This window comes from Astatotilapia calliptera, chromosome 22 (genome assembly GCF_964374335.1).
Source record: "Astatotilapia calliptera chromosome 22, fAstCal68.1, whole genome shotgun sequence".
In the NCBI taxonomy this organism is placed as follows: domain Eukaryota; kingdom Metazoa; phylum Chordata; class Actinopteri; order Cichliformes; family Cichlidae; genus Astatotilapia; species Astatotilapia calliptera.
Genome location: NC_137442.1, coordinates 33766579 through 33790104, shown reverse-complemented (window position 1 = coordinate 33790104; position 23526 = coordinate 33766579). Strand labels below are relative to the sequence as shown.

The 23526-nt window shown below is 40.7% G+C and overlaps 1 protein-coding gene across 1 annotated transcript; it reads right to left on the bottom strand.

Annotated features, from left to right (window-relative positions):
* Positions 1 to 1142: 1142 nt before the first annotated feature.
* Positions 1143 to 21520, bottom strand: LOC113014653 (death-associated protein kinase 2). Its single transcript, XM_026156325.2, has 12 exons — positions 21141 to 21520; positions 14368 to 14541; positions 12701 to 12922; positions 12346 to 12484; positions 12123 to 12252; positions 6800 to 6848; positions 6562 to 6588; positions 6149 to 6301; positions 4860 to 4905; positions 4685 to 4774; positions 3705 to 3791; positions 1143 to 2639 (listed from the first exon to the last, which is right to left on the bottom strand). Exons 2-12 carry the CDS (start codon positions 14427 to 14429, stop codon positions 2559 to 2561), a joined length of 1086 nt encoding a protein of 361 aa, XP_026012110.1. The 5' UTR covers positions 14430 to 14541; positions 21141 to 21520; the 3' UTR covers positions 1143 to 2558.
* Positions 21521 to 23526: the final 2006 nt, after the last annotated feature.

Sequence of the window (23526 nt, the reverse complement as noted above, 5' to 3'; positions counted from 1 at the left end):
AGAAGTGCTTCATAAAAGACTTCCTGGATTTCTCAACACATACAGTAGAGTACAGTACAGTACAGTGTGTCACATTACTACTGGGGCCATAATCTGGAAGTGGAAAATACATAATTTCACCAGAAATCGCCCACGACCAGGTGCTCGCTGCAAGGTTTCAGACAGAGGAATGAAACTAATTATCAGAGTTGTCCAAGGACCACCTGGGGAGAGCTACAGGAAGACCTCAACAGGCACGAATGTTTGTCACGCACTCAACTACCATGGCCGGTACGCAAGCCTGGGAGATACTGGGAGAATATCAACTGGTCAGATGAAACCAAAATGGAACTCCTTGGATGGCATAATACCCACCACGTCACTGCAAATCACCCCAAAAAACACACTCTACCAATGGAGGTGGGAACTTCATGGTTTGGAAGTGAAGGAAGAAAAATCAGCAAAATTCTGCAGCCAGAATGATGAAGATGAAATAAGGGTGGATGATCCCAAACACAGCCAAGGAAACTCTCCATTGGTTTCAGAATAAGAAAATAAAGCTCCTGGAATGACCCAGCCAATCAACTGACCTCAATCCAAATGAACATCTATGGAAAGAACTAAAACTCATAGTTCATAGAAGAAGAAGTGTGATTTTAGCCCATTCTTCCACAAAGAACGGGCTAAAATCACACCTGAGCATCTGACTAGTTTCTCCACACAGTAGGTGTTTTGACGCGGTCAACAAAGACTTTTGTACCAAATATTAAATACACTTCAGCAAGCGTGTTCAAAACGTTTCTTCCCCCCCTTTGGTGACATGTTCTGTACTTATTTTACCCGTATATTCTGGTACAGTCCTCCCCCACGTCACCTCCTGATTTCACTTCCACAGTTCTGAGTAAAATGTGTTTCTGTCTCACTCAGCCATCTTATCACTTTATGATAAAATAAGACCTGGTGCCCATTTTAAGAGAAAGAAGATTTAAAAAGAAATAAACAATTTTGGGGAAGATTGTTTTTCTTACTTATCTAAACAAAACTAATTCTTCTGGGTCTCTGGTTATGCATCAGTAAATTCAGTATGAATTCAATTTTAATTCCTTTCAGTTATTTAGAAAATAATTAAGGCTTGTTAAAATAATACATCTCAGCATTATTAGTTAATGTTTTTAGTAATTTAATGTGACTCTTCACAAATAATGCTTGAAGCAGCTTATACAGTTTGAACCAGCACCGAGCCCTGTCACATTTACACCCAGAAAAGAAAAAGGATTAAAATGCTGTCTGTAAACACAACATCGCAGAAGAAGACAACTTCCTGATTCTTAGTTAAAAGAAGTGCGACAGGGTCACATAGCCAAATATAGCTCATTACTGTCATGAAACGGTATTAATGGTAACGTCAGCAGCTAAAAGAAAGTTCCTAAATAGGCAGACACAGCTGAGAAAAAGACAAAGTGAGAAATTTGGCAGTATTTAAAAATACTAATTGTTCAAGTCTCGGATGAAGCCAGCAGACATGTCATTAAACAGACATTTAATGACATTAAAAATACAAATTGTTGTATGTAATGACATGCACGTGTATGATTAAGCCATTTCAAAATGATACATCACAAGAGAAGTAATGCAGTGCTTATAAGTTATTAAGAACAGAGTATGATTGTATATTTTCATCTGCAGTACAAAATCTTAAACACTTACAACCTAACAATAATAGCAGTAGATTGAAGTCTGTTCATCTCGGGTAGTTGTAGTTGGTGAGATGTAAGAAATTACATTTTTAAAAACCTTCCAATGTTTTCAGCCTTACACAAACATGAAAATGACAGTAGTGGTTACTTTGAAAACTGTAAAAACAACAGCTGTTTATGAGCGAGTGTAAAACTGTGATATAACGGCCGGAAAAATGGAGGCAGTTGCTAAAACAGGAAAAACTCTAACTTTCACATTTTTGTTAATTATGTGAAGCAGTCTTTTAGAAAAGACACGGGGATGCTTTCCTAACACTAGCGAAGCAGTTTCAACATAAACAAACAGGTAATGAAAACATTGGTATTTGTGTTTGCCAGCGCTGCCATGAGCTGTCCAAAATCAGGTATAAGTCATGTTGTAGTCTATAGTTGCTGGACATCACTTGGTAACATTAAAAACAGGCCGAGCATTTCCATTTGGCTGATGACATGAAGCATTACCGTCATTGAATAAGGCGTGGAAGACACGGGTATAACATGAGTTTGAGGTTGCTCCGCACAGAAAAAAGCTTTTCTGGCCACATTTTGTTATCAGAGACATTTCAAGAACCGTAACCATCCACATACATTACAGCTGATAAAGCATCATTGAAGACATTATTACACAGCCCACCCAAAGTTTCCAACTGATTTTTTTTTAAATGTCTTTCGTAAAGAAACACACTTCAAATGAGGACACGCTTCTGTTCCAGGCACTTCTGAAATGTCGAGTGTGTAACAACATTAGGTCACCCATTACACTCGAACAAGGTAAATCATTTGGTTTCAGGGAGCCTCATCTTCATCTTCAGCTTGGACTGCTCTGCATTCCTCTGCTCAACTCTATGAACTGCTGCTGAGTCTTCGCCGTAGCAGCGAGGCCGGCTTGCTCTCAGTGTCCTCTACGTCGCTTTCACATTGCCGCTGCAGAAAAGCATCATTACAGCTGTCAGCACTTTTCACTTACAAATCTACGTGACTGTGCCTCATGAAGCTTGTATTGCAGATTTGAATTATATCATTTGAACATGTACCTAACTTCAACTCTGACGTTACACTTCTAAAACAGTCTTTGTTATTTCTTTGACTCCATCCACGTATTAACATTTTCTACTCCCACCTTTTGTAACTCAGAAATGTATTCATGCACATTATCAATAGCACTTAACAATAACAGCCACATACACCTATTCATAAAGTACTTACCGTATTTTTCGGACTATAAGGCACACTTAAAATCCTTTAATTTTCTCAGAAATCGACACTCTGGTTGTGCTTACTGACCTTGAAACATCTTTACGTGGTACACGACGCTCACAAATCTGTCAAAATGTTTTAGTACGACTTTGCTAAGCTATACAGCTGCACCGCTTGTTGGAGCATTACGGCTACCGTAGTCAGGAGCCTCGCGGAGTCATACATACTCTGCTTCAATGTAACATTATGGTGTGTGTATAAGGACCCCATAATGAGACGTGCTTACGGGCCAAAATCACCCAACTGTTAAACTCAGACCCTGAAGATGAAGAATTTGAGGAAGAGGAATGAACTGAAAAAGTGTATTGTTCTGTATTTTATTGTTACAACTGAACAATGTTGAGAGTTATTGTGAATGAGTTGAATAAAGTTTGACTTATCTGACAGTTTTGTTTCGCTTTATTAGCCTTATGTATGAAAATACACCCGTTCATTGATATTGCGCCTTGTAGTCCGAAAAATACAGTAATTCAACAGTACCATACACACACTGATGACATCTGAGCAGTTTTAAAGTTCATTACTTCTCCCAAGGACACTTTGACATATGGACTACAGGGCTGACTGAGGGTTTGGGGGGGGGCTATCCCAGCTACCAGTGTGAGAGGCAGGGTAACAGCTGGACGGGTCACCAGCCTGACACAGGACTAACACAGAGACAGACAACCACTCGCACTCACATTTAGATTCTCCATTTAATTTAACTCCACTTTTCAGTTAAATATGTCTCACCTGTAGTGGATCTGGACTCAGGGTGTCTTTACGCGGCAGTCTCAAATTTACGAGCCGATTACATGCCGACACCATATTGTAAGACATCTAGAAGGTGACAGGGAAGAATGTTTTACATCCATCACAAATAACATCAGCTCAGTATCTTCTAAGGTAACGTTCATTTTTAACCCATTATGTGAACTTTAACCTCCTAAGACCCAAACTCTTTCATGGCATTTTTAATTTCTCTTTGCTATTTGGGCTGATTGGGACCTGATGAATATAAAAACAAAGAATTACCTGATTCATTCGTTTTAAATTTCGATACAAAAGTAGCAGAATAATGTCCTCGTAAGTGGTATTTTTTTTAATACTTTTTCGTAACATGTAACCATGATGGAGTATTTTACGGTACAACATATGTCCTCTTTATTACATAAGGATTTAACCATTGCTAAGGAGGGTGCCAGACAGGGCTAATGCACACAAATATATAGTGAGGGTACGCTAGGAGTAGCAGAGGTCCTGGACAATAAGATTTTGTTTTAGATTTTAGAACATCCTGATAACAATGAATGGCCTCTGGAAGACAATTCCTTATGGTTGCTTGTGTCTCTAACTTCACGTGTCTCAAAACAGTATCACCAGGAACCAGAGAATTCTTCTCGGTGGGTGTGTCCCAGACTGGGCAAAAACTGTTAGAGACGTGAACAGGTTGGTAGTGTACCCTGGCCTTCTGTTTAGGACTACGCTTTCTCCTCACGGTAACCCACCCAGTCTGTTTTCCTGGCTGCTTGTTACAATCTGCTCGGCGAGAGCTAAAGGTGGCTATCCTATAATAAATATAATATATAATATAATAAAATTTGAATCCTAACTTCGCCCACACCAGCTACAGAACTTTAAAAGTGTATACATGGATTAATTTGGTTTTACTGCTGGTCTAACGCACAAAAATATGCTTTAAAATGTCTCTTAACATAAATATCCAGACTCACCTTCCACTTCCTTCGGGCATTGAACTTCTTAAAGTTCTTCATATTAATTGAGGATCGATTTCTTTTGGCAACCTGTTTAGGTGTGATGGGCTGAAACAATGACAACATGTATGGCTGACAACACGGTAACACAACAACAAAAGTAGTGCAGAAGAAATGACAGACTGGTGCTAACCTTAATCCATGGATGAAGCAGACACTCCTCAGCTGTCATTCTGTCTCTGCAATATGCATTGACGTGTAAGGAATGATGAGAGATCATTATTTATTTTTATAGTCCTTTTCCTTTAGTACCTACTCAGATTGATCCGTTTTAAATTACTAACAACCTCACCTAATGGCATGAGGTACAACACGGCCGAACATCCCATGACGTTATTTGTATGCAACATGAACGGAGGACATGGAGGCAACGGTACCTACTGCTCGATGTATGGCTTTTTATCAGGCCATTTCTCTCGTTGCCGGGTTTCAAAAACGGCGGTTTTGATTTATGTAAACGAGATGCTCGCATGACTCATAGAGTGACCATACTGACTAGCCAATGCAGTCTGTTGACGTCACATTTTCGGATTGCCTTGGATCACTTAGGTAGGTACTAATAATGTACCCGGCACCAGGTACCCCAAAAAAAATCTAAGTCACGCCAATCTAATCCGAGTAGGTACTAATGGAAAAGGACTATTAGTTAATATATTGTAATAATCCTTAAGCATTTTTGCTACAACCTAAACTACTAAACTAAAGTAGCAGGAAAACAAAGTTTGGCAGAACATTCCATGATTTTTGGATGCTGTCAAACAAACTAAAGAATATTAAGATAACAATGATTTAAGTGTATTTCACATGACCTTTGGTAGATGAATGCATTTGTCTTGTCATAAAAATGTAAAATTACTTTTACTCCTCTTTAAAACCATCTGTCTTCTGCATCCAAACTGTAAACATTGGCATCCTCGAAAGAGTGATCTTTATCTTTTAGGTGGAGAGATAGGCCTTGCACTGTCGAGGTGGCTCTTCTATGTTGTGCCATGTGTTTATGGATGGGCTGTTTGGTTTCACCAATGTAGAGGTCTGAGCACTCCTTACTGCACTGCACAGCATGCACTACGTTGTTTAGTTTGTGTTTTGGAGTTTTGTCCTTAGGATGAACCAGTTTTTGTCTGACAGTGTGGCTGGGTCTTAAGTACACCGGGATGTTTGCTTAAAGAAAATTTTCCCCAATCTTTCTGACAAACGTTGTTCCGTTTGTCATTCTGTGTCTCATTAGTTGGTGTACAGTGCACACCAACGAGCTGGACAGCCACATTTAGACTCTGGATACCTGGTGCTTAGTGTGAAGGGACTAGTTGACATGAAGTCCTAATCTTGATGTTCACTATTACATCCCTAATCACTGAACAGAGGAATACATTAAATTTCAGACTAATGTGCCCAAGTAAAATATTGTATTTTATGACATACTCTGGATTCTTCATCAACAGTTTCTGGATGAAATCTTTCGCCATGGGGCTTGTCAGGCTGAAGTAGTGCTCATTAAACTCGTATTTCATGCCAATGACGTTTCCCAGAGTCTCTTCATCAGTGTCGCCTTGGAATGGTGACAAACCACTCAATCTGAGAAAAGACAATACACTTTAGTAGTGAAACTACAACATGTCAACATCTGACATCTTTATCTGAGCATTAAAACACATTAATAGTTTTCTTTTCCTTCTTTCTTTCTTTCTTTTTTTTTTCTTCAATTTCCCATCTAGTATAACTGAAAAAGTTTACCTTTACTTTTAAAGGCCCAAATACAATCAAAAGATGTTTGTATACAATCCATAAATTATGTACTTTAGAAGCCACCCAACATACAAACACTTACAACTTACAATATGTAGGTAATAACTCCAATGCTCCTGAAGAAACATGAAACAAGGCACAGGCAGACATGAAGCGTAAATTAAAAACAAAAAAAACTCTACTGTATGACAACATGTAAGAAAAACACAGTGATTCAGTTTTGTTTAAATCCTGTATAATTGTGTTTATTCTGCTGTGACCAACTCAAATATTGTGCAGAGAGTAATGCTCACGACAGGCCTGAACACGCTGGAGCTGAATGCTTACCACATATCTGCTGCTGTACTCAGAGGCTGGCAGCTGATGACCTCAGGGGCTGCAGAGGTGGAGAAAGATAGAGAAATTGTGTTGGGTTGGTTATTAACTTAGATGATTCGATTCTAAATAACTTTAGTAGAATATTTGCAGAAGTAAAGCTCCTTAAACTTGCAACAAACACTTTTGTTGGCAGCTTTTAAGCAGGTAAAGTCAGATATAAACACAGGATCTCTTATCCTCCACTTTTAAGTTTGTGTGATAGCCTTATAAGGAATCTGTTGTTTATTTTCACATGACAATTTGCATGTCAACGATCTGACCTCACAGCCCATTGTTCATCAATGGTGTTAGGTTCAGTCATTTTGCAAATGTACTGTTTATACAGTTGGGCAAACCTCCAGTCAGCAGAGACTACAGAAGTCACTTGGATGACTGACGAAATGTTTCTTCCACTGAAAACGCTACGTCCAGATGAACTGAATCAACTTTTTTGGTTTACTTACCTGGATGATTGTGCATCATCAACACATTTTAATGCATTTTAACCATCCGAGACAAGATGTTTCTCATTTTAGAGATATTGCACAAATGAAGGAAAGCAGTCCTAACCTTTGTTTAATAAGCCCACTGAAGGACAGATCCTGGTCAAAAATGATTCCAACATTCCTTGCAGTATTACTGGAAGCCAATGTAATGCCATTCAGATTAAGCAACTGGTCACCTACCATATTTCTCAGATTTTTGGGGTCGAGTACAAGAAACTCAGTTTTATATGAATTTAGAATGGTATGTGTATGCCACATCCAGATTAACAGAATCAACTTTTTGGAATTTTCTTAGCTGGATGCTTGTGCATGCATCACAACAACAACAACAACAATAACAACAATAATAATAATAATACATCTACATTGCTAATAAATTGCAAAACGTACGTTTATCTCCCTCACTGAAAATCAGACTGGCTGTGATCACAAAATAATAGCCAATGTAAACATTTGAAAGTAATGGGGCGATCATGGCTCAAGAGTTGGGAGTTCGCCTTGTAATCGGAAGGTTGCCGGTTCGAGAGTCTCGGTCGTTGTGTCCTTGGGCAAGACACTTCACCGGTTGCCTAGTGGTGGTGGTCAGAGGGCCCGGTGGCGCCAGTGTCCGGCAGCCTCGCCTCTGTCAGTGCGCCCCAGGGTGGCTGTGGCTACAATGTAGCCAGTGTGTGAATGTGTGTGTGAATGGGTGGATGACTGGATATGTAAAGTGCTTTGGGGTCCTTAGGGACTAGTAAAGCGCTATATAAATACAGGCCATTTACCATAATTAATGTCCATCACACAAAAAAAGTCAAAATTTCTCAGGTGATTTTAAAATATATATGAATCTAGCCTTCATCATCTTATCACAGGGATAGTTTCCCAACAACTTGATGTTAAGTGTTTCCATCTTTAGAAACTTACTGCAAAAACTCATAACAATGCTGCATGCCAGCAATGTAAAAGATGAGCAGGAAACTGAAAAGTTTGCTTTTGTAAGTCAACAACATTCTGATAAAATGAGTCATGAACAGACATCTCCACCACAAGCATCTCTAAAACAGTGTAGCTTATGATTTTTGTTTCTGTCATTTAATGAATGCAAAAAGTTTTATATCTAAAAAAAGAAAAACAGCAATATGGAACTACATCTAAGCACAAAACATAAATAACTTCAGTGTGGCACCCTCTACACTATGTAAACCAGTGATTCCTGTGATGATCTATGGTCTTTATAATGTGTAAACTGATTGGTTCTTATATAGCACTTTTCTACTCTGAGCACTCAAAGCGCTTTTTACAACTTGCTTCATTCACCCACTTTCATTTCAGTTTAATTCAATGTCATTTATACAGTGCCAAACAACAGTTGCCTCAAGGCACTATTCATTTACCCATTCATCCAGGCACTTTTTTAATGCAACAAAAAGCATTTGCACGTGACCGTTCCAGATGTGCCAAGCCCATGTGAAAAGAAAAAAAGACCTCAATGGAGGGGTTCAGCTGGAAAGCAAACTGTAATGATTCAAATACAGGGGGCTGTGAGGAGATAATGTAGTTAGTCCTTTACCAGTCTCTCGAAGCGCATCGTTATGGGAATTAGTGTAACAGGACAGTGGTCATTAAAAAAAAAAGTGACAGTGAATTTTGTGTCACTGGAATGATAGTGACAGACCAGCAAGGTGTTACAGATGTCCATAACGCATTTGCCCATGGGTCAGCACACTCACTCTCAGTTCTCGTCTTGGAATGCCTGGTGCGTTCACTCTCTTCGGGGTTTTACAGATATTAGCAACGCTGAGATTCAGTTCTTTTTGATCAGGGTGAAGACTGGCTTTTGGTGTAGTGGTGGTATTATATGTTGCAAATTTACAGAAAATGTTATTGTAATTTAGACAGTGTAGGTTGTTGTCACAAAGCGGAGGAGCAGCCCTATAATCTGTTATCTTTGAATCCTCTGCCATAAAGTGTTACCAGGGTCACAGAAGAAATGTAGAATCTTTCCAGTATGGCATGCTTTGCTGTTCTTATAGCACGCAGGGTGGTCTGTGGCTCAGCTGTGGAGAGGGTTGGTGCAGTGGGTACAGAGGGCAGTTCCAGGACAGGCTGGCCAACACAGCTGGGGATCATCATCAGATCACGCCTACACTATCTGAGCAGCACGCCAGGAACCTAACATAACACAAATGTGTGTTACAGTGGCGCCCAACTACCCAGGACAAGATATCGGACCCACGAACCATGCAGCCGGTGCGGTCACAGAGCTGGCTGCCATGGAGTGGGAGCAGACAACAGTGCACCGACAGCAACTTGGAAGCCCCAGGACCAGGCCAAGTACCAGACAAATGTCCTGGGAAATCTGGTTGCTCAATGCGGTTCCTCTCCGTCACACAGCGAATGGTATACCTCCATAGTTCCGTGGTGGTAAAGAAAGGTGGGTCTATTGGGTTCTGTGTTGACTACCGCAAGATGATTGAGGTCACAGCATATCGCTTATTCCATGCCATGGGTCAATGAACTCCTGGACCGGTTTGGTACTGCTCATTTTTTCATGACACTGGATTTGACTAAGTGCTACTGGCATATTCCCTTGTCTCCAGAGTTTCCACTCTGTACGGATTTTACCAATTCCACACACTTTTATTTGGCTTTTTCAAAAAGGGGGTTGATTACATAAGCCAAAAACTCTCAGAATGGGAAATGCCCGGCCTGAGTTCGGAGGTGGGTATATGGTGGGGTGTGGCTCAGCTCCAAGGAAGGGGTGGTGCAGTGAATTCAGAGGGTCCTGGCTCTTTTCCCTCCTTTTCCTCCAGCATTGTTTCCACTAAGGCAGCCAAAGTAAAGCGCCTACATTTATTATAAAGTCCATTGGTGTGGTCCCAGACTGAATGTTGTTGGATTACATTATACATGCTTCCCTTAGGCAGCATCATTAGAAGACATAGCATACATTTTCACTGCTATGCAGATGACACCCAGCTCTATCTGTCCATGAAGCCAGATAACACACACCAATTAGTTAAACTGCAGGAATGTCTTAAAGACATAAAGACCTGGATGGCCGCTAACTTTCTGCTTCTTAATTCAGATAAAACTGAGGTTATTGTACTCGGCCCTGAAAAGCTTAAAAATATGGCATCTAACCAGATTCTTACTCTGGATGGCATTACCTTGGCCTCCAGTAACACTGTGAGGAACCTTGGAGTCATTTTTGACCAGGACATGTCCTTCAATGCACATATTAAACAAATATGTAAGACTGCGTTCTTCCATTTGCGCAACATCTCTAAAGTTAGAAATATCCTGTCTCAGAGTGACGCTGAAAAACTAGTTCATGCATTTATTACTTCCAGGCTGGACGACTGTAATTCATTATTATCAGGATGTCCAAATAACTCACTGAAAAGCCTTCAGCTAATCCAAAATGCTGCAGCAAGAGTCCTGACAGGGACTAGAAAGAGAGAGCATATTTCTCCTGTTTTGGCTTCCCTTCATTGGCTTCCTGTTAAATCCAGAATTCAAAATCCTGCTCCTCACATACAAGGTCTTAAATAATCAGGCCCCATCTTATCTTAATGACCTTGTAGTACCATATCACCCTATTAGAGCACTTCGCTCTCGCTCTGCAGGCCTACTTGTTGTTCCTAGAGTATTTAAAAGTAGAATGGGAGGCAGAGCCTTCAGTTTTCAGGCCCCTCTTCTGTGGAACCAGCTTCCAGTTTGGATTCAGGAGACAGACACTATCTCTACTTTCAAGATTAGGCTTCAAACTTTCCTTTTTGCTAAAGCATATAGTTAGGGCTGGACCAGGTGACCCTGAATCCTCCCTTAGTTATGCTGCAATAGACGTAGGCTGCCGGGGGATTCCCATGATGCATTGAGTTTTTCCTTTCCAGTCACCTTTCTCGCTCACTATGTATTAATAGACCTCTCTGCATTGAATCATATCTGTTATTAACCTCTGTCTCTCTTCCACAGCATGTCTTTTATCCTGTCTTCCTTCTCTCACCCCAACCAATCACAGCAGATGGCCCCGCCCCTCCCTGAGCCTGGTTCTGCCGGAGGTTTCTTCCTGTTAAAAGGGAGTTTTTCCTTCCCACTGTCGCCAAAGTGCTTGTTCATAGGGGGTCATATGATTGTTGGGTTTTTCTCTGTATCTATGAAGCGCCTTGAGGCGACTTTTGTTGTGATTTGGCGCTATATAAATAAAATTGAATTGAATATGGAGTCTTGGTCCATTTTAAACATAATTCTTCAATGCTTGACCACAGCCTATATTTAAGATATGGATGTCGCTACATCAGCATATTGGGATGCTGGGTGATCAGACTGCTGAACTGGTTTGGAAGTCGCACCAAAGCTCATCAGAACAAACAACGATTTATTTCAGTGGATAAAGACAGGGTAATCATGAACAACAAGACCAACTAAACCTTGTGACTGTCACTGATTGGAAGCATCCAGTGTGCCTTACACAAAAACACACATGGAAAGTTCTTAGTAGGTTAAGATAACATTACTTGAACTAAAACAGTTTATTTTGGTTATCTTTACAGCAGTTTCATGAAAGGCACAAACCTTAAAACGTGGGAAAAAGCAAAAAGCCCAACAAAAGTTGAAACAATTGTGAGGCTATACCAGACCAGTGACAGCAAACATGAGTCACACTAAAGAAAGATTTGGATGATCTTTGGTCAGAGAATAAAAACATGTTTTATGCATTGTAAAATAAAACTAAACTGATAATTAACATTTCACCAAAACATAATGCCAAATACCATTTTTTAATACAGCTTAATACTCACCAATGTACTGTGGAGTACCACTTGTGCTCTTGTACTCCTCTCCCGGGTGAAACAAGTGAGCCAGGCCAAAGTCTATGAGTTTGATGTTGGGAGGTTTTGACACTTTGTCTGACAGCATGATATTTTCTGGCTGAATGTGGCGAAAATTGTTATGTTGGAAACCATGACTTTGAAAATGTTCTGTTCCACAATATAAAAGATAGATGTAACTAAGTATACTTACCTTGAGGTCAAAGTGGGCAATGTTTTTGCAGTGTATGAATTTCAGACCCTCCAGTATCTGCTTCATGAATTCAATGGCCTCAGTTTCCAACAGGTTCTCTTTCTCAGCAATAAAGTCAAACAGCTCCCCTCCACTGACACTAAGCAGGAAGTGTTTTAATGAGACACTTGTTAAACATTTCATTTTTTCCCTGTACAGAACAGGATAGGGTAGCAAATATATATTTTCTCATACTATGGTTTGTTTCCCATATGTTATGGTGGAGGGGGAGGATTTGCATTAACAGAAAACAGGTTTAAATTTGTAGGTAGAACAGTGAAGTGTTTACGCTTTATGGAGATATTTGTCAACTCACAGCTCCAGAATGAGCACCACTTCAGCGCGACTTTCAAAAACATCTTTGAGAGCCACAATGTTTGGATGTTGGACAGCCTGGAGGATCTCCACCTCTCGCTCCACGCTGCTCCTGTCCAGGCCAAGACGGCTGCATGCAACCTTCCGAATCTTCAGGAATTTGCCTGCCCAAAAGTTCCCAGAGGTCCGCTCCCGAACCTGGCGAACCTGGCCAAAATGCCCACTGTACAGGGGAAGGACAGAATTCACAAAAAACACCAAGCCTGGCATGCATCAAAAATCCCGTGTCCTGAAAAATATGACTTTTTTTTTTTTGCTAAAGTAAAAACAAATAGTCTTCCCAGACATTTGGGTCAGGCCTAATCACCATATCCTCACAGCCTTCTGCTGCTGAACAGGTGGTCCTTACACAAGAGTATTAGCTTCGGAAAAACTCTGAGTAACTGCTCTGCCGCTCAGGTGGCCAGGGGCAATTTCTTCCCTGCATAACGTGATCCAGTGGTTTCTGTTATGATGCTGAGCCACGATATATTTAGCCGACACACAGAGTATTTGCACATGTTTTGCATATTCATGCTTTGAGCAGGAGAGGTTGGTATGCCCTCCTCCTCATCACAGTGTTGGGCTTAGAGTCAAGCCCCGGAGTTTCTGCAAGTTTCTGTCCACCTTCACTATCTATGGTGCTAACAACAAGGACAACGAGTTAGCTGGTTTACTAACTTCAGCAGAAAAGGACAACAGTGTTAGCTAGTGTGGTAAACCGTACTAACTAAACCGCCTTAGTGGAGAGCACGACGCCCAATCTATGGTGCAGACTTGGTTTCAGCAGAGACGAGCAAAAGGTATCAAGCACCCAGCGACAGGAAGTTTGCTAAACACTCCTGTCTATGGACAGGTAAGATAGCTAGCTAGCCTAATATAGGTTGAGATATGCGCCAAAGCTTGAAGAGGTGTTTCAATAATGGCTATGTAATAGCACAAGCTACTGAAGGGTGGGAGTTTCTGCCTGACGTAGTTGTTGCAATCACCAGCCAATCAGGAGTGGTGGAATGAGATAAATGATTCTGAGTTGAATTGCATCCCATAGTGCGATATTGCCGTGATTGCTATTATGGGAACAGGGAATTTTACTTTCACACGCATCACCTCGTTAATATGGTTTCAGACCAACCATACGTGGTACAAGGCTGCAGGTTATTGTAGGCAGGCATTAAAAAAAAGCAGAGGACACAGCTCTTGTTACAGTATACTGGGCATGACTGGGAGACTGATGTCTCTGAGAGCTTTTATTCCTATTGTGATTAATAATTTATAGTGGAATTGCAGTATAATTGCTCAAAATGGGAAGTTTGTTAAGCACACAAGCACAGAGGTTTCTGTGGTCATTTTGCAATAGTCTGGTATGGGTTGCATTAAATGCATGTAAATCGTTCACTTTGTATGACTGTGAGTTAACATAGGATTATCGTTTCTTCTTTGTTTTACCTTATTACTCAGAGAGCTTTTTGGGGTATCAGCACCATCAAATTAAGGCTGAAATCCTGCTTATTTCAAATCCAATATGCTGGTATCCAAAAGAAACAAATCTGTACATGTCCTCACCATACATCACTGTACTGCGGAGCACCTATTGGAACACACTAGAGCATAAAACAGTTGCATCCATACCTTCCCAGAACTTCCCCAATCTCATAGAAGTCTTCGACATTCTCAGGTTTGAAGACAGCCATGTTCCTTTGGTTCACACTGGTCACCTTGGTTATAGGTTTGCCTACTGCCAACTATTTAATATGGAGCTTCAAGGGGTTCATGATCCTCCAAACTCTAACATCAAAGCTGGACCTGAGTTTGAGTAAGAGAAAATATTACAGAAAATTATGTTCTCCAAAAGACCACACAATGTCTTGTACTGTGACAACTACACAAACACAGTGCATACATCTGATACATACAGCCGACATTTTGCTAGCAAGAAAAAAAAAAAAAAAATCAGACGTAATAATTTCTCCAGGGTTCTTCAATATGTGTTTATGCTGAACTTTTCCCAGTCATCTAGTTCAAGATGAATACTTTATCTACTCATAAATAAAACTGTAACGCAGCGGTGTTCCAACAGACAAGCAGACTAAGCAGCGACTGCCCGGTCAAATCAGGAAATCAGAAACAATTAATGTGAAAGATCTTTTTTAATCTGAAACAGCGTTCTGCCATCAAACTTCCACCCATCCTTTACATTACTGCCATCTTCTGACTGCAGTTGGCTTTTGTTACTGGAAGCTTTACTTGTCTTGGATCCTACTGAAAACTGTGTGCTTCTATTTCATGAGCATATCTGTGTCCCGTTAACTATGCCTGAAGCTTGACAAGCTGAGAGACCAGATAAACATCTGGTGTTTGATGGGAGACCAATGGGAGATTAGCATGCAAGGTATGCTGCCACTGGCTCTGCATTCAAAGTTCTGAGATTCCCAGTTTGTGTGGAAACAGAATCAGCATTAGCCAGTAGATGAGCTTCTGGAATTTATCATCGTAACAGATCATTACGAGCAAGCATTTCCTCTTACAAACCAACCCGACAAACGTGTATACAAGCTGGAGTGCAGTGTGAAAAGTTTTAATAAATTCCTTAGGCAAGTGGAACAGGCACAGGCTCAACCAGCACATTAAGATTAGTATATCTGGTCTCTGAGTGCTATTGACACCCTTTTCTCAACGAGAAGTCAGGGCTCGGGAGAGCCTGAGTGCCCTGGAGGGACTTTCCCTGCCGGTTACACGATGGACGGGTGGCAGAACTGGAGGACCGTGTGCCTGGCGGGACTGTCGATCGAGGACGCTGAAGATATCTACCTATTCGGAACCATGATAACAGGGTTCATGCTGATCGGCGTTGGCTTAGCCCTGGTTTATCAGAGAAATAAGAAAGCGGAACCGGCTGTTCAAACCCCCACAAGGCTGCCCGCTGGATTCGAAGCGACGGGACGAGGTGCGACCTCTCACAACGAACGTAATATGGTCAACACCTTGGAGACGCTTACAGCTGCTGTGAAGGCTCAAAACAACACCATTGAGCGTATGAGGGGAAACATCAGAGAGAGGCCTGCTCAAAATGAGACCCTTGAGCGACAGTTGGAAAACATCGCGGAACGGATCACTGCAGTTGTGAGGTCTCAGAATCAAAAGACTGACAACACCTTGGAACTGAAGTTTGATACCATCATGGGGAGGCTCGCAGCTCTTCAACGGGAGATCGAGAGACCAGCCTCGGAGTGCTAGAATTCGAGCTGCTCACAAAGGAGAAATCAACAATATTCAACATTTGGACACCACGGCCCCAGCTGCAGGCCCAAGGCTGGAGCCCACCAAAACAACTCCCTGATAACGACTGTGTGATGACTATTCTTCCCGCCCCATGAAGGACACCTGGATTGGCTGGAGGACTGTTTACTTAGCCTGATAGGCCGAAGGACACTGTCTCAGCTAAACTATGGACATGCGCACACACACACACTTACACTGATAAGCACTCACTCATCCCCCTCCCTTTCCAACGCCTTCGATGCTTGTGCCCTACCGGGGAAGATAGCAGTCAACTGGACCAGCACAGATGCTGCAGGACCGGATGCGCTGTCTACGCCGGCTCTCTCTTACCCTTTACCCGCCCCTGTTGCTTGTCTTGTGTTTCTATGGTGTATTGATAGTCATGTGCTTTTGTGCTGAGGTGTTTTTTCTTTTATCAAACTGTTCTCCCACTAGGAGCTCAGTCTGAGTGGAGTTTTTTTTTCTCCTCCTCTTACCTCATGTAGTGTATTTTTGTTGTTTTTTTCCTATCAGCCTACCTTCTGACATGTCTGCCCAATGTGATGTTTGTGTAAAGTTGGTCAGAAGGTTCCTTTGTGAGTGCGCATGCGCCATTAGCGTGCTGCCTGCTGTAACCCCTAATTTCCCTCGGGATGAATAAAGTATTCTGATTCTGATTCTGATCTGAGAAATCACTAGTAAGTTTAACTAGCTGTTTGGTCCAGACGCCTTCATTTTTCACACATATTTACTAGGGATGGACCGATTCGATATTATGTATTGGTATCGGTCCGATACTGACCTAAATGACTGGATCAGAGAAATAAAAAATGTAATCCAATCCATTAAATATCAAAACAGCACCTCACAAAACTTGCGACATGGCGTAACTCAGCTCATAACCTTAGCTTGTCGGAGCAGTATGCGTCTCGTCATAGAGCGACTGTGGCGTGCGAGACCTGTCGGTGGTCTAGTTGAGCATTTGTAGCCTCGCTACCAAACCAGCATTTCATCTCCAAGAAAGTTATCCAAGAAAGAAGTAAAGCAAGTGTGTAAGTTCATCTCTGAATGTTTGTAAAGCATTCCCGCGTTAAGCTTAACAACCAATATATGGAGCGACTGCCTCTCCCTCCCTCTCCTGTTGCTACTTCAATTGTGAAACTGATTAATGATCAGCTGATCGGCTTTTCTGTGCGAGTCTCTCTTGCTTGTTTTTGGTCCACACAGTTACACGGCTGGTAACTTTGCAGGGGCGGGTCTAGCAAAGTTTAGCCAGGGGGGCCGATAGGGCATGAACAGGGAAAAGGGGGCACAAAGACATACTTTTCTTTCTTATTCTCAGTTAAAATGTCGAGCTTTTAATAAATAATTATCTGAATAATACAACCAAAGTTTTAATCTGATGTAAAATGTGTAGAAATCCATTACTGTATATAGTAACTGTTAAGTCTAACATACCCTAGTAAGCTATAGTACTTTTTCCTTTGGGAACCATCTGTGCAGTCTGCAGTTCTGTTGAAGAAAGATGTTGAATCTATTTAATATTTCTTGAAAAATAATTGACTTCTGTCCTTTTTTTTTTTTTTTTTTTTAAACACATGCATTAAATTAAGGTTGATTACGTCAATTAAGCATCATGAGGTGGGGGGTGGTTTCCTATTATTTTTGCTGGGAGTTGGCAACCCTATTAGTTAGGTTGTTTAATATTTCTGCTAAATACTCTTTAAAATACCAGAATAGGGAGGACGGAGCAGGTTTAAGTTTATTAGCTCAGTATTGCTGAACTATGAAATATTTTGGGTGCAGTGTATTTCTTGCATACAGGTTTAACGGAATAGCTTTGGTGTTTTGTTTTTTAAAACTTGAGTATGAACAAGATATTAAAAAAACAGTTTTATTGATTAAAAACACTATATTGGATTCATATCGGTATCGGCAGATATCCAAATTTATGATATCGGTATCAGACATAAAAAAGTGGTATCATGCCATCTCTAATATTTACATATTTAAACCAGTGGAGACAGTTAACCATGTCGTGCACTGCTCAAGCCTTTTAATTCAGCTATGCTTGTTTGTTATTGATACAGTTTCATATATTAACAAGCTGCGTTTCTAAGCTCATTAACAATTTTTTTCAGGGATAATGGATTGTCACAAGAAAACTACAACAAAACTACACAAAGATACAAACATTAATATTTTACTTCTCCATTGTGTTACTGACATTTTCAGAAAATATATGCATATTTTCTCAGTTACCACCTCATGTGTCTCCCTCTTTTCTTGACAGTTTTGAGCCAATCTGTATATGTGGAATGTGTTGTGATAACATTGACAAGTATACTAGATGCCATGGATTCGTAGGATTACAATTCTTTGTATTGTTGTAGAAGAATGAGCTCAGTGACATTCGCCTCACACCCTCGGTAGTTTTAATGTTACAGCTGTATATTTTTAGTATTTTACGTGTTCATTCAGTACACTGCCATCATACTTTTTGCAATTCTAAAAAATGTTTACAATATTTCAGAAAATAAAATGTATTAACATAAAATGGAAGCACAGCAAGAAACAATTTAGCAGTTTCCCATAATAACTTTACGTACGTAGAAGCTTAAACTGATTAAAGACTGGAGAAAATGAAAGCCTCTTAGTGGCATCACCAGCTTTCACAGAAGCACAAGTCACACGTGAGGCACTTCCTCATTTCAGGTTCGATTTCTGGGCTTGAGGATTTTTATCTTATTAGGTGCTGTATAATAACGACTTCTCTCGTCTGCTTGTGGCACTTCCATTGATTCTCTTCTCACAACTCTCTGTACTAGAAACCATGACATCAGATGCATGTCGCAAACTTCTCTCTACACACTTTGATGTACTTCCCCATATGATACAGAATGAAAGAAACATACAGGGAAGGGTGAATAAAATGTGGATGTCAGTTTGTGCATCATGTCTCCTGGCTAAAAGAAACAATCACAATCTTTCAAACGTTGTCCGACCCTGGTCATTTCACCAAGCATGACGAGAACGGTAATAGCTACAGGAATGTCACTGCAGGCACAAGATTCAAAACTCACTGCAGAAAATACATTTATGGTCCCAACAGGCTCAATCCGCAGGGTCTGAATTATGGTCGTTTTTGTGATATTCTCTATGTTATTTTTAAAAAAAAAATGAAAAAATTAAACTAAAATTAAAGAAAGTTGCTGTAACTTGTTTTGTTTTTCTACAGTCTTAGAAATTCTGTGACAGCAATTTTGTTATTTGGATGCAGAAAAGCACATGCAGATCTGGAAAATGTAGTGACGATTTTGCAAAAAGGAACAGACATGCATACATTTCAGTTCATTAAGCTGGTTAACTGATCTGTAAATAATTCCAAACAATCTACGGCAGATGCAACATAGCAAAGCAGTAAAGCGGTCTCACGCTGTACAGCTTTGGTATTAAATAGATTGGGTACTCAGCCGATATCTAAGCAGACTGACTGCCATTTGTCAGTGATGCTTCTGTCGCACTGCGCCTTGCCTAAACTGACCAAGCAGAACTAGTCCAACCCGTTGCAATTCTGGACCATTTGCTTGAGTCATTCCCTCTCTGCACATGACTTAGCAGCAAGTTAAGCTCTAGGAGTTCCCACAATGACGGCGCATTTCAGCAAGCTGGTAAACACCAAAGTGGTTATTATTGTTTCATCATTTCATTTGTTTTCTTTTCCTTTTTTTCAGAGCACAATTCACTGATGATTACTTAGATGATATACATAAAGGAAAAGTTCCCCAGATAGAGACTTAGATATGGACCTCAGTCAGGAGATCCCGACAAAGGCAAAAGCGGACTGCAAACTGACACATACACACAAATCGCCTGTAGTTACGGCTAGCTAAAAGAGTGTGAAGTGGAGCAAAGGTTGGGACATTGAGTCAATGCAGAGAGTGGCTGAGAGAGACAGTGTGGACAACTGTCACACTGAGTCGGAGTAATAACAATATGATAAACCGCTATGTAGATGATCCTCTGCTCCCCCACAGTGACGCCATGCATCATCTGCAATAAACATCTGCAGTTTTCTAAATAATAATCCACAACTTCGCAGAAAGAAAATGTACAGTATTTTCTTGATCTACTGCCAGAAGTACACTGATGTGAGGTCATGTTCTGTAGTGCACTGCAGGCAAACACCACCACCAAATACAAGCAAACAAAGTACAGTTAGTACAGTGTTTATCTAAAACCCAAATACCTCTTAAGGTGAGCCAGCTACCACAGATTAAAGATGACTTTACACGAATGCATAGGTGCTATAAATCATGCTAGTATGAAAAACCTATCAACGCACATTAACTGTAAGACAGCTATCCCTAAAGAATCTCCTCAACATCTTTCTTTCCTGTCAACTGGTCATTTGTTCAAGTGATGTGACTTCTGACTCCTTTGCTCGAGGAATGTGATTTGTCCAAACGTTCCCAAGGGTACACTATGAGTTTTTCCACAATAACAAAGTCACCAAATGTGACAAACAGTCTAAGAGCCAAAAATTGTATACCCCCCCCCCCCCCCTTTTTTTTAAAGTTTAAGTGTTTTTCCCCCCAGAGCAGATTTTTTTTTAAGAAAGGGAACACCCTTTGTGGTTTTGGGAACGCCACATATTTAGAATCCTATTTAGTTCATCCTAAATCCACCCTTCAAGCTAGAATCTGCAATAAATAATGAACATACATAAGATCAGGCTGGTTTTGGAGAACCCGCCCGATACCTGCCAAACAGTTTGAAACGCTGTGGGTACAGAGATCTGACGCCCTTTGAATGTACTAAAATGTATTTTGTATGAAGTTAACCGATAAAAACTATCCATTGGTTAATTTACAGAATAACTTCTTTGCAAGTAACAGTATAAAAAAAATGTGTAGACTGCACAGCCTAAGGCACTATACGACCTCAGCCTGTTGGGACATGTTTTATGTAGAAAAACAGACTAAAATCCATCCGTTCTAAAGGAGGGAAACAACACAAAACAACTTGTCCCACGAAATGGTACAGTTTAAAAATAACTACAGATGCTTTCAATATTTCAAAGAAGACAGATGCCACTAAAAAAGAAAAAAAAAATCAGCTGAGAAATTTGTTGGCTCACTAACCATCGACACGTATTGCAAGCAGCCTTAACAACACAGCGCTTCCTTGCCCAGGTTCACCGTCCGGCTTCCAGGTAAGACGTTCCCAGGAAAAGCGGTGTATCTCGCGGATGTGTTCCTGCCCTGATCCTGGAAAGGCTGGAACATAAATGCCGTTTCGCCGTGTGCTTGGCCCTGAAGCTCGCAGGCAGTTGGGGAATGCGGAAAACACCACCACTATCCACACTTTGATGTCATGTCCGATTTACCGTAAATACGAGTTTAGCGACCTGGAGAGGCGTTCAGGGCACCTACTAAGAGTCAATAAAGTAAAAAGCTTTTTGTTAACTACATTTCACGTCCACCCGTCACATAACAGGTAATAAGAGAAAAATTTCCGGTTTGAAAACACCTTCAAAATAAAGGCGGAAACTACAAATTAAGTTTTGAGGTGTTTCAGCTTTATAATACTATTCAGTGGGCAGAGTAATAACGAAATATCAATCCATTCATCTAGTTTCTTAATCATTTATTCAACTGATTTAGAGTTCTTTGGGGAACCTCTATAGAGCCTAGGACCTAACCTATGTAAGCGGCCAACGTCAAGATTCAAGATTCTTTATTTGTCACATGCATAGTTATAGGAGTACAACTGAAATGAAATCTGTCCTGAAACACTCCTCGACTGTGCATAAAGAGGACATCATATACAGTAAGTAGTGAATTATATACATTAAGTAAATTAAATAAAACAATCTGGAAATTTGAAATTAAAAGTCTGAAAATGTGTGCGAGTGGAATGTGTCTTGTGCCATATTAGCACCGCAATGTACTGACAGAGCAGTGCAACATACAACATAGTGACCAGAGTAGTACAAACGGTAATGTACAAGATCAGTTGCGGTCCTAGCCTATTTAGCGCCCTGGGAGAACACCACCTCTGCCTACTAATTAATGTTATGTTGTTGTATCTCTGTTGTGGTCAGTGCTATCCTCTATGCTGTTGCATGCTGGCGCAGCAGGTTGAGGGTCACAGATGCCAACAGACTAAATTAACTGATCCACAAGGCCAGTAATGTTGTGGGGGTGGAGCTAGACTCCGTTAGGGTGGTGTCTGAGAGGTAGATGTTGTCCAAGATAAAGACAATGTTGGATAATACCTCCCACCCACTCCATGACATGCTGGCTAGTCACAGGAGCATGTTCAGTTAGAGACTGAGATTAGCAAAAAGCATCACTGAATGACACAGGAAATCATTCCTGCCTGTGGCCATCTCCCTGTACAACTCCTCCATCTAACACACTGTAAACACTGCAATTACATCCTTTTTACACACGCTCTTTTCTACTCTGGAATATTCTCGTCAATTTCCTTGTAATCACCTCTGTTAATCCTTGATATTTATAATTGAGTGATCTGTATATATTAATGCTATTTCTTAAATGTGTAAAATCTGTAACATAATGTATTGTTTGGAGTTTAGTCTGTTACTGTTACAATTTTTTACCATTTCTTCTTGGAGCAACTGTAACCCACATAAATTCCTTGGGGATTAATAAAGTATTCTGATTCTGATTGTTTCAGGATGACCTGCCATTATCCAATCACACATCTGCTTACCTGCATCTTTTGCTCATTTCTCCGCCTCTACTTCTTTTTTCTAAACTGAGTACCTGATGGCTTTGAACTTTTCTTGTCCATCTTCCATAGGTTTTAATTTTGCACTCCAGTAGGAACACCCATCCCTCAACCTGAGGATCACCACAACATAACATTACAGACCTACACCTTAGTTCACAGATTCACTTTGTCTAGGGTTTATTTCTGGGATATCGCACAACCCAGGATTCAAATCATGAATACATAATGGGCTTGGATTTACATCATTATGATTGAAATGCGCTCTATTTGGAAGCAGCCGGCCCCTCCCCTTTCGACGGGTTGTGTGTGAGACTTTAAATCATCAAACTGAATTATAAATTTTAAATTGTTATTGATCCTTTATCCCGAGTCCTAAAGTGTATATTTATTTTCTTACTCTTCTTATATATATTGTTTGTTTACTTGCACTGCTGTAACTGGAGCCTCGTCGTCTCGTCTCTATATACTGGACTGTATGTAGCGGAGATGACAATAAAGTTTACTTTGACTTCAGCAGCGAGCAGGCGCACCGAGGGCTCTCGTGCTCACTTTTCGCATATAGAATTTCAAAAAAGCATCGATGCAAATTATAAGTCTGTATCATGATGTCTGGTGTTTTCCTGTTTGTTGGTTTGTTTTTATTTTTTATTTTATTTTGCGGGTTGGTTATTAGATGCTGCTCCAGCCAGCCTGAGACTCCCCCGCCGCCCCGCCCTCTCCTCCCTGTGCCGCATGCAGCAGGTGCACCTCACAAACGGAGGGCGCCCT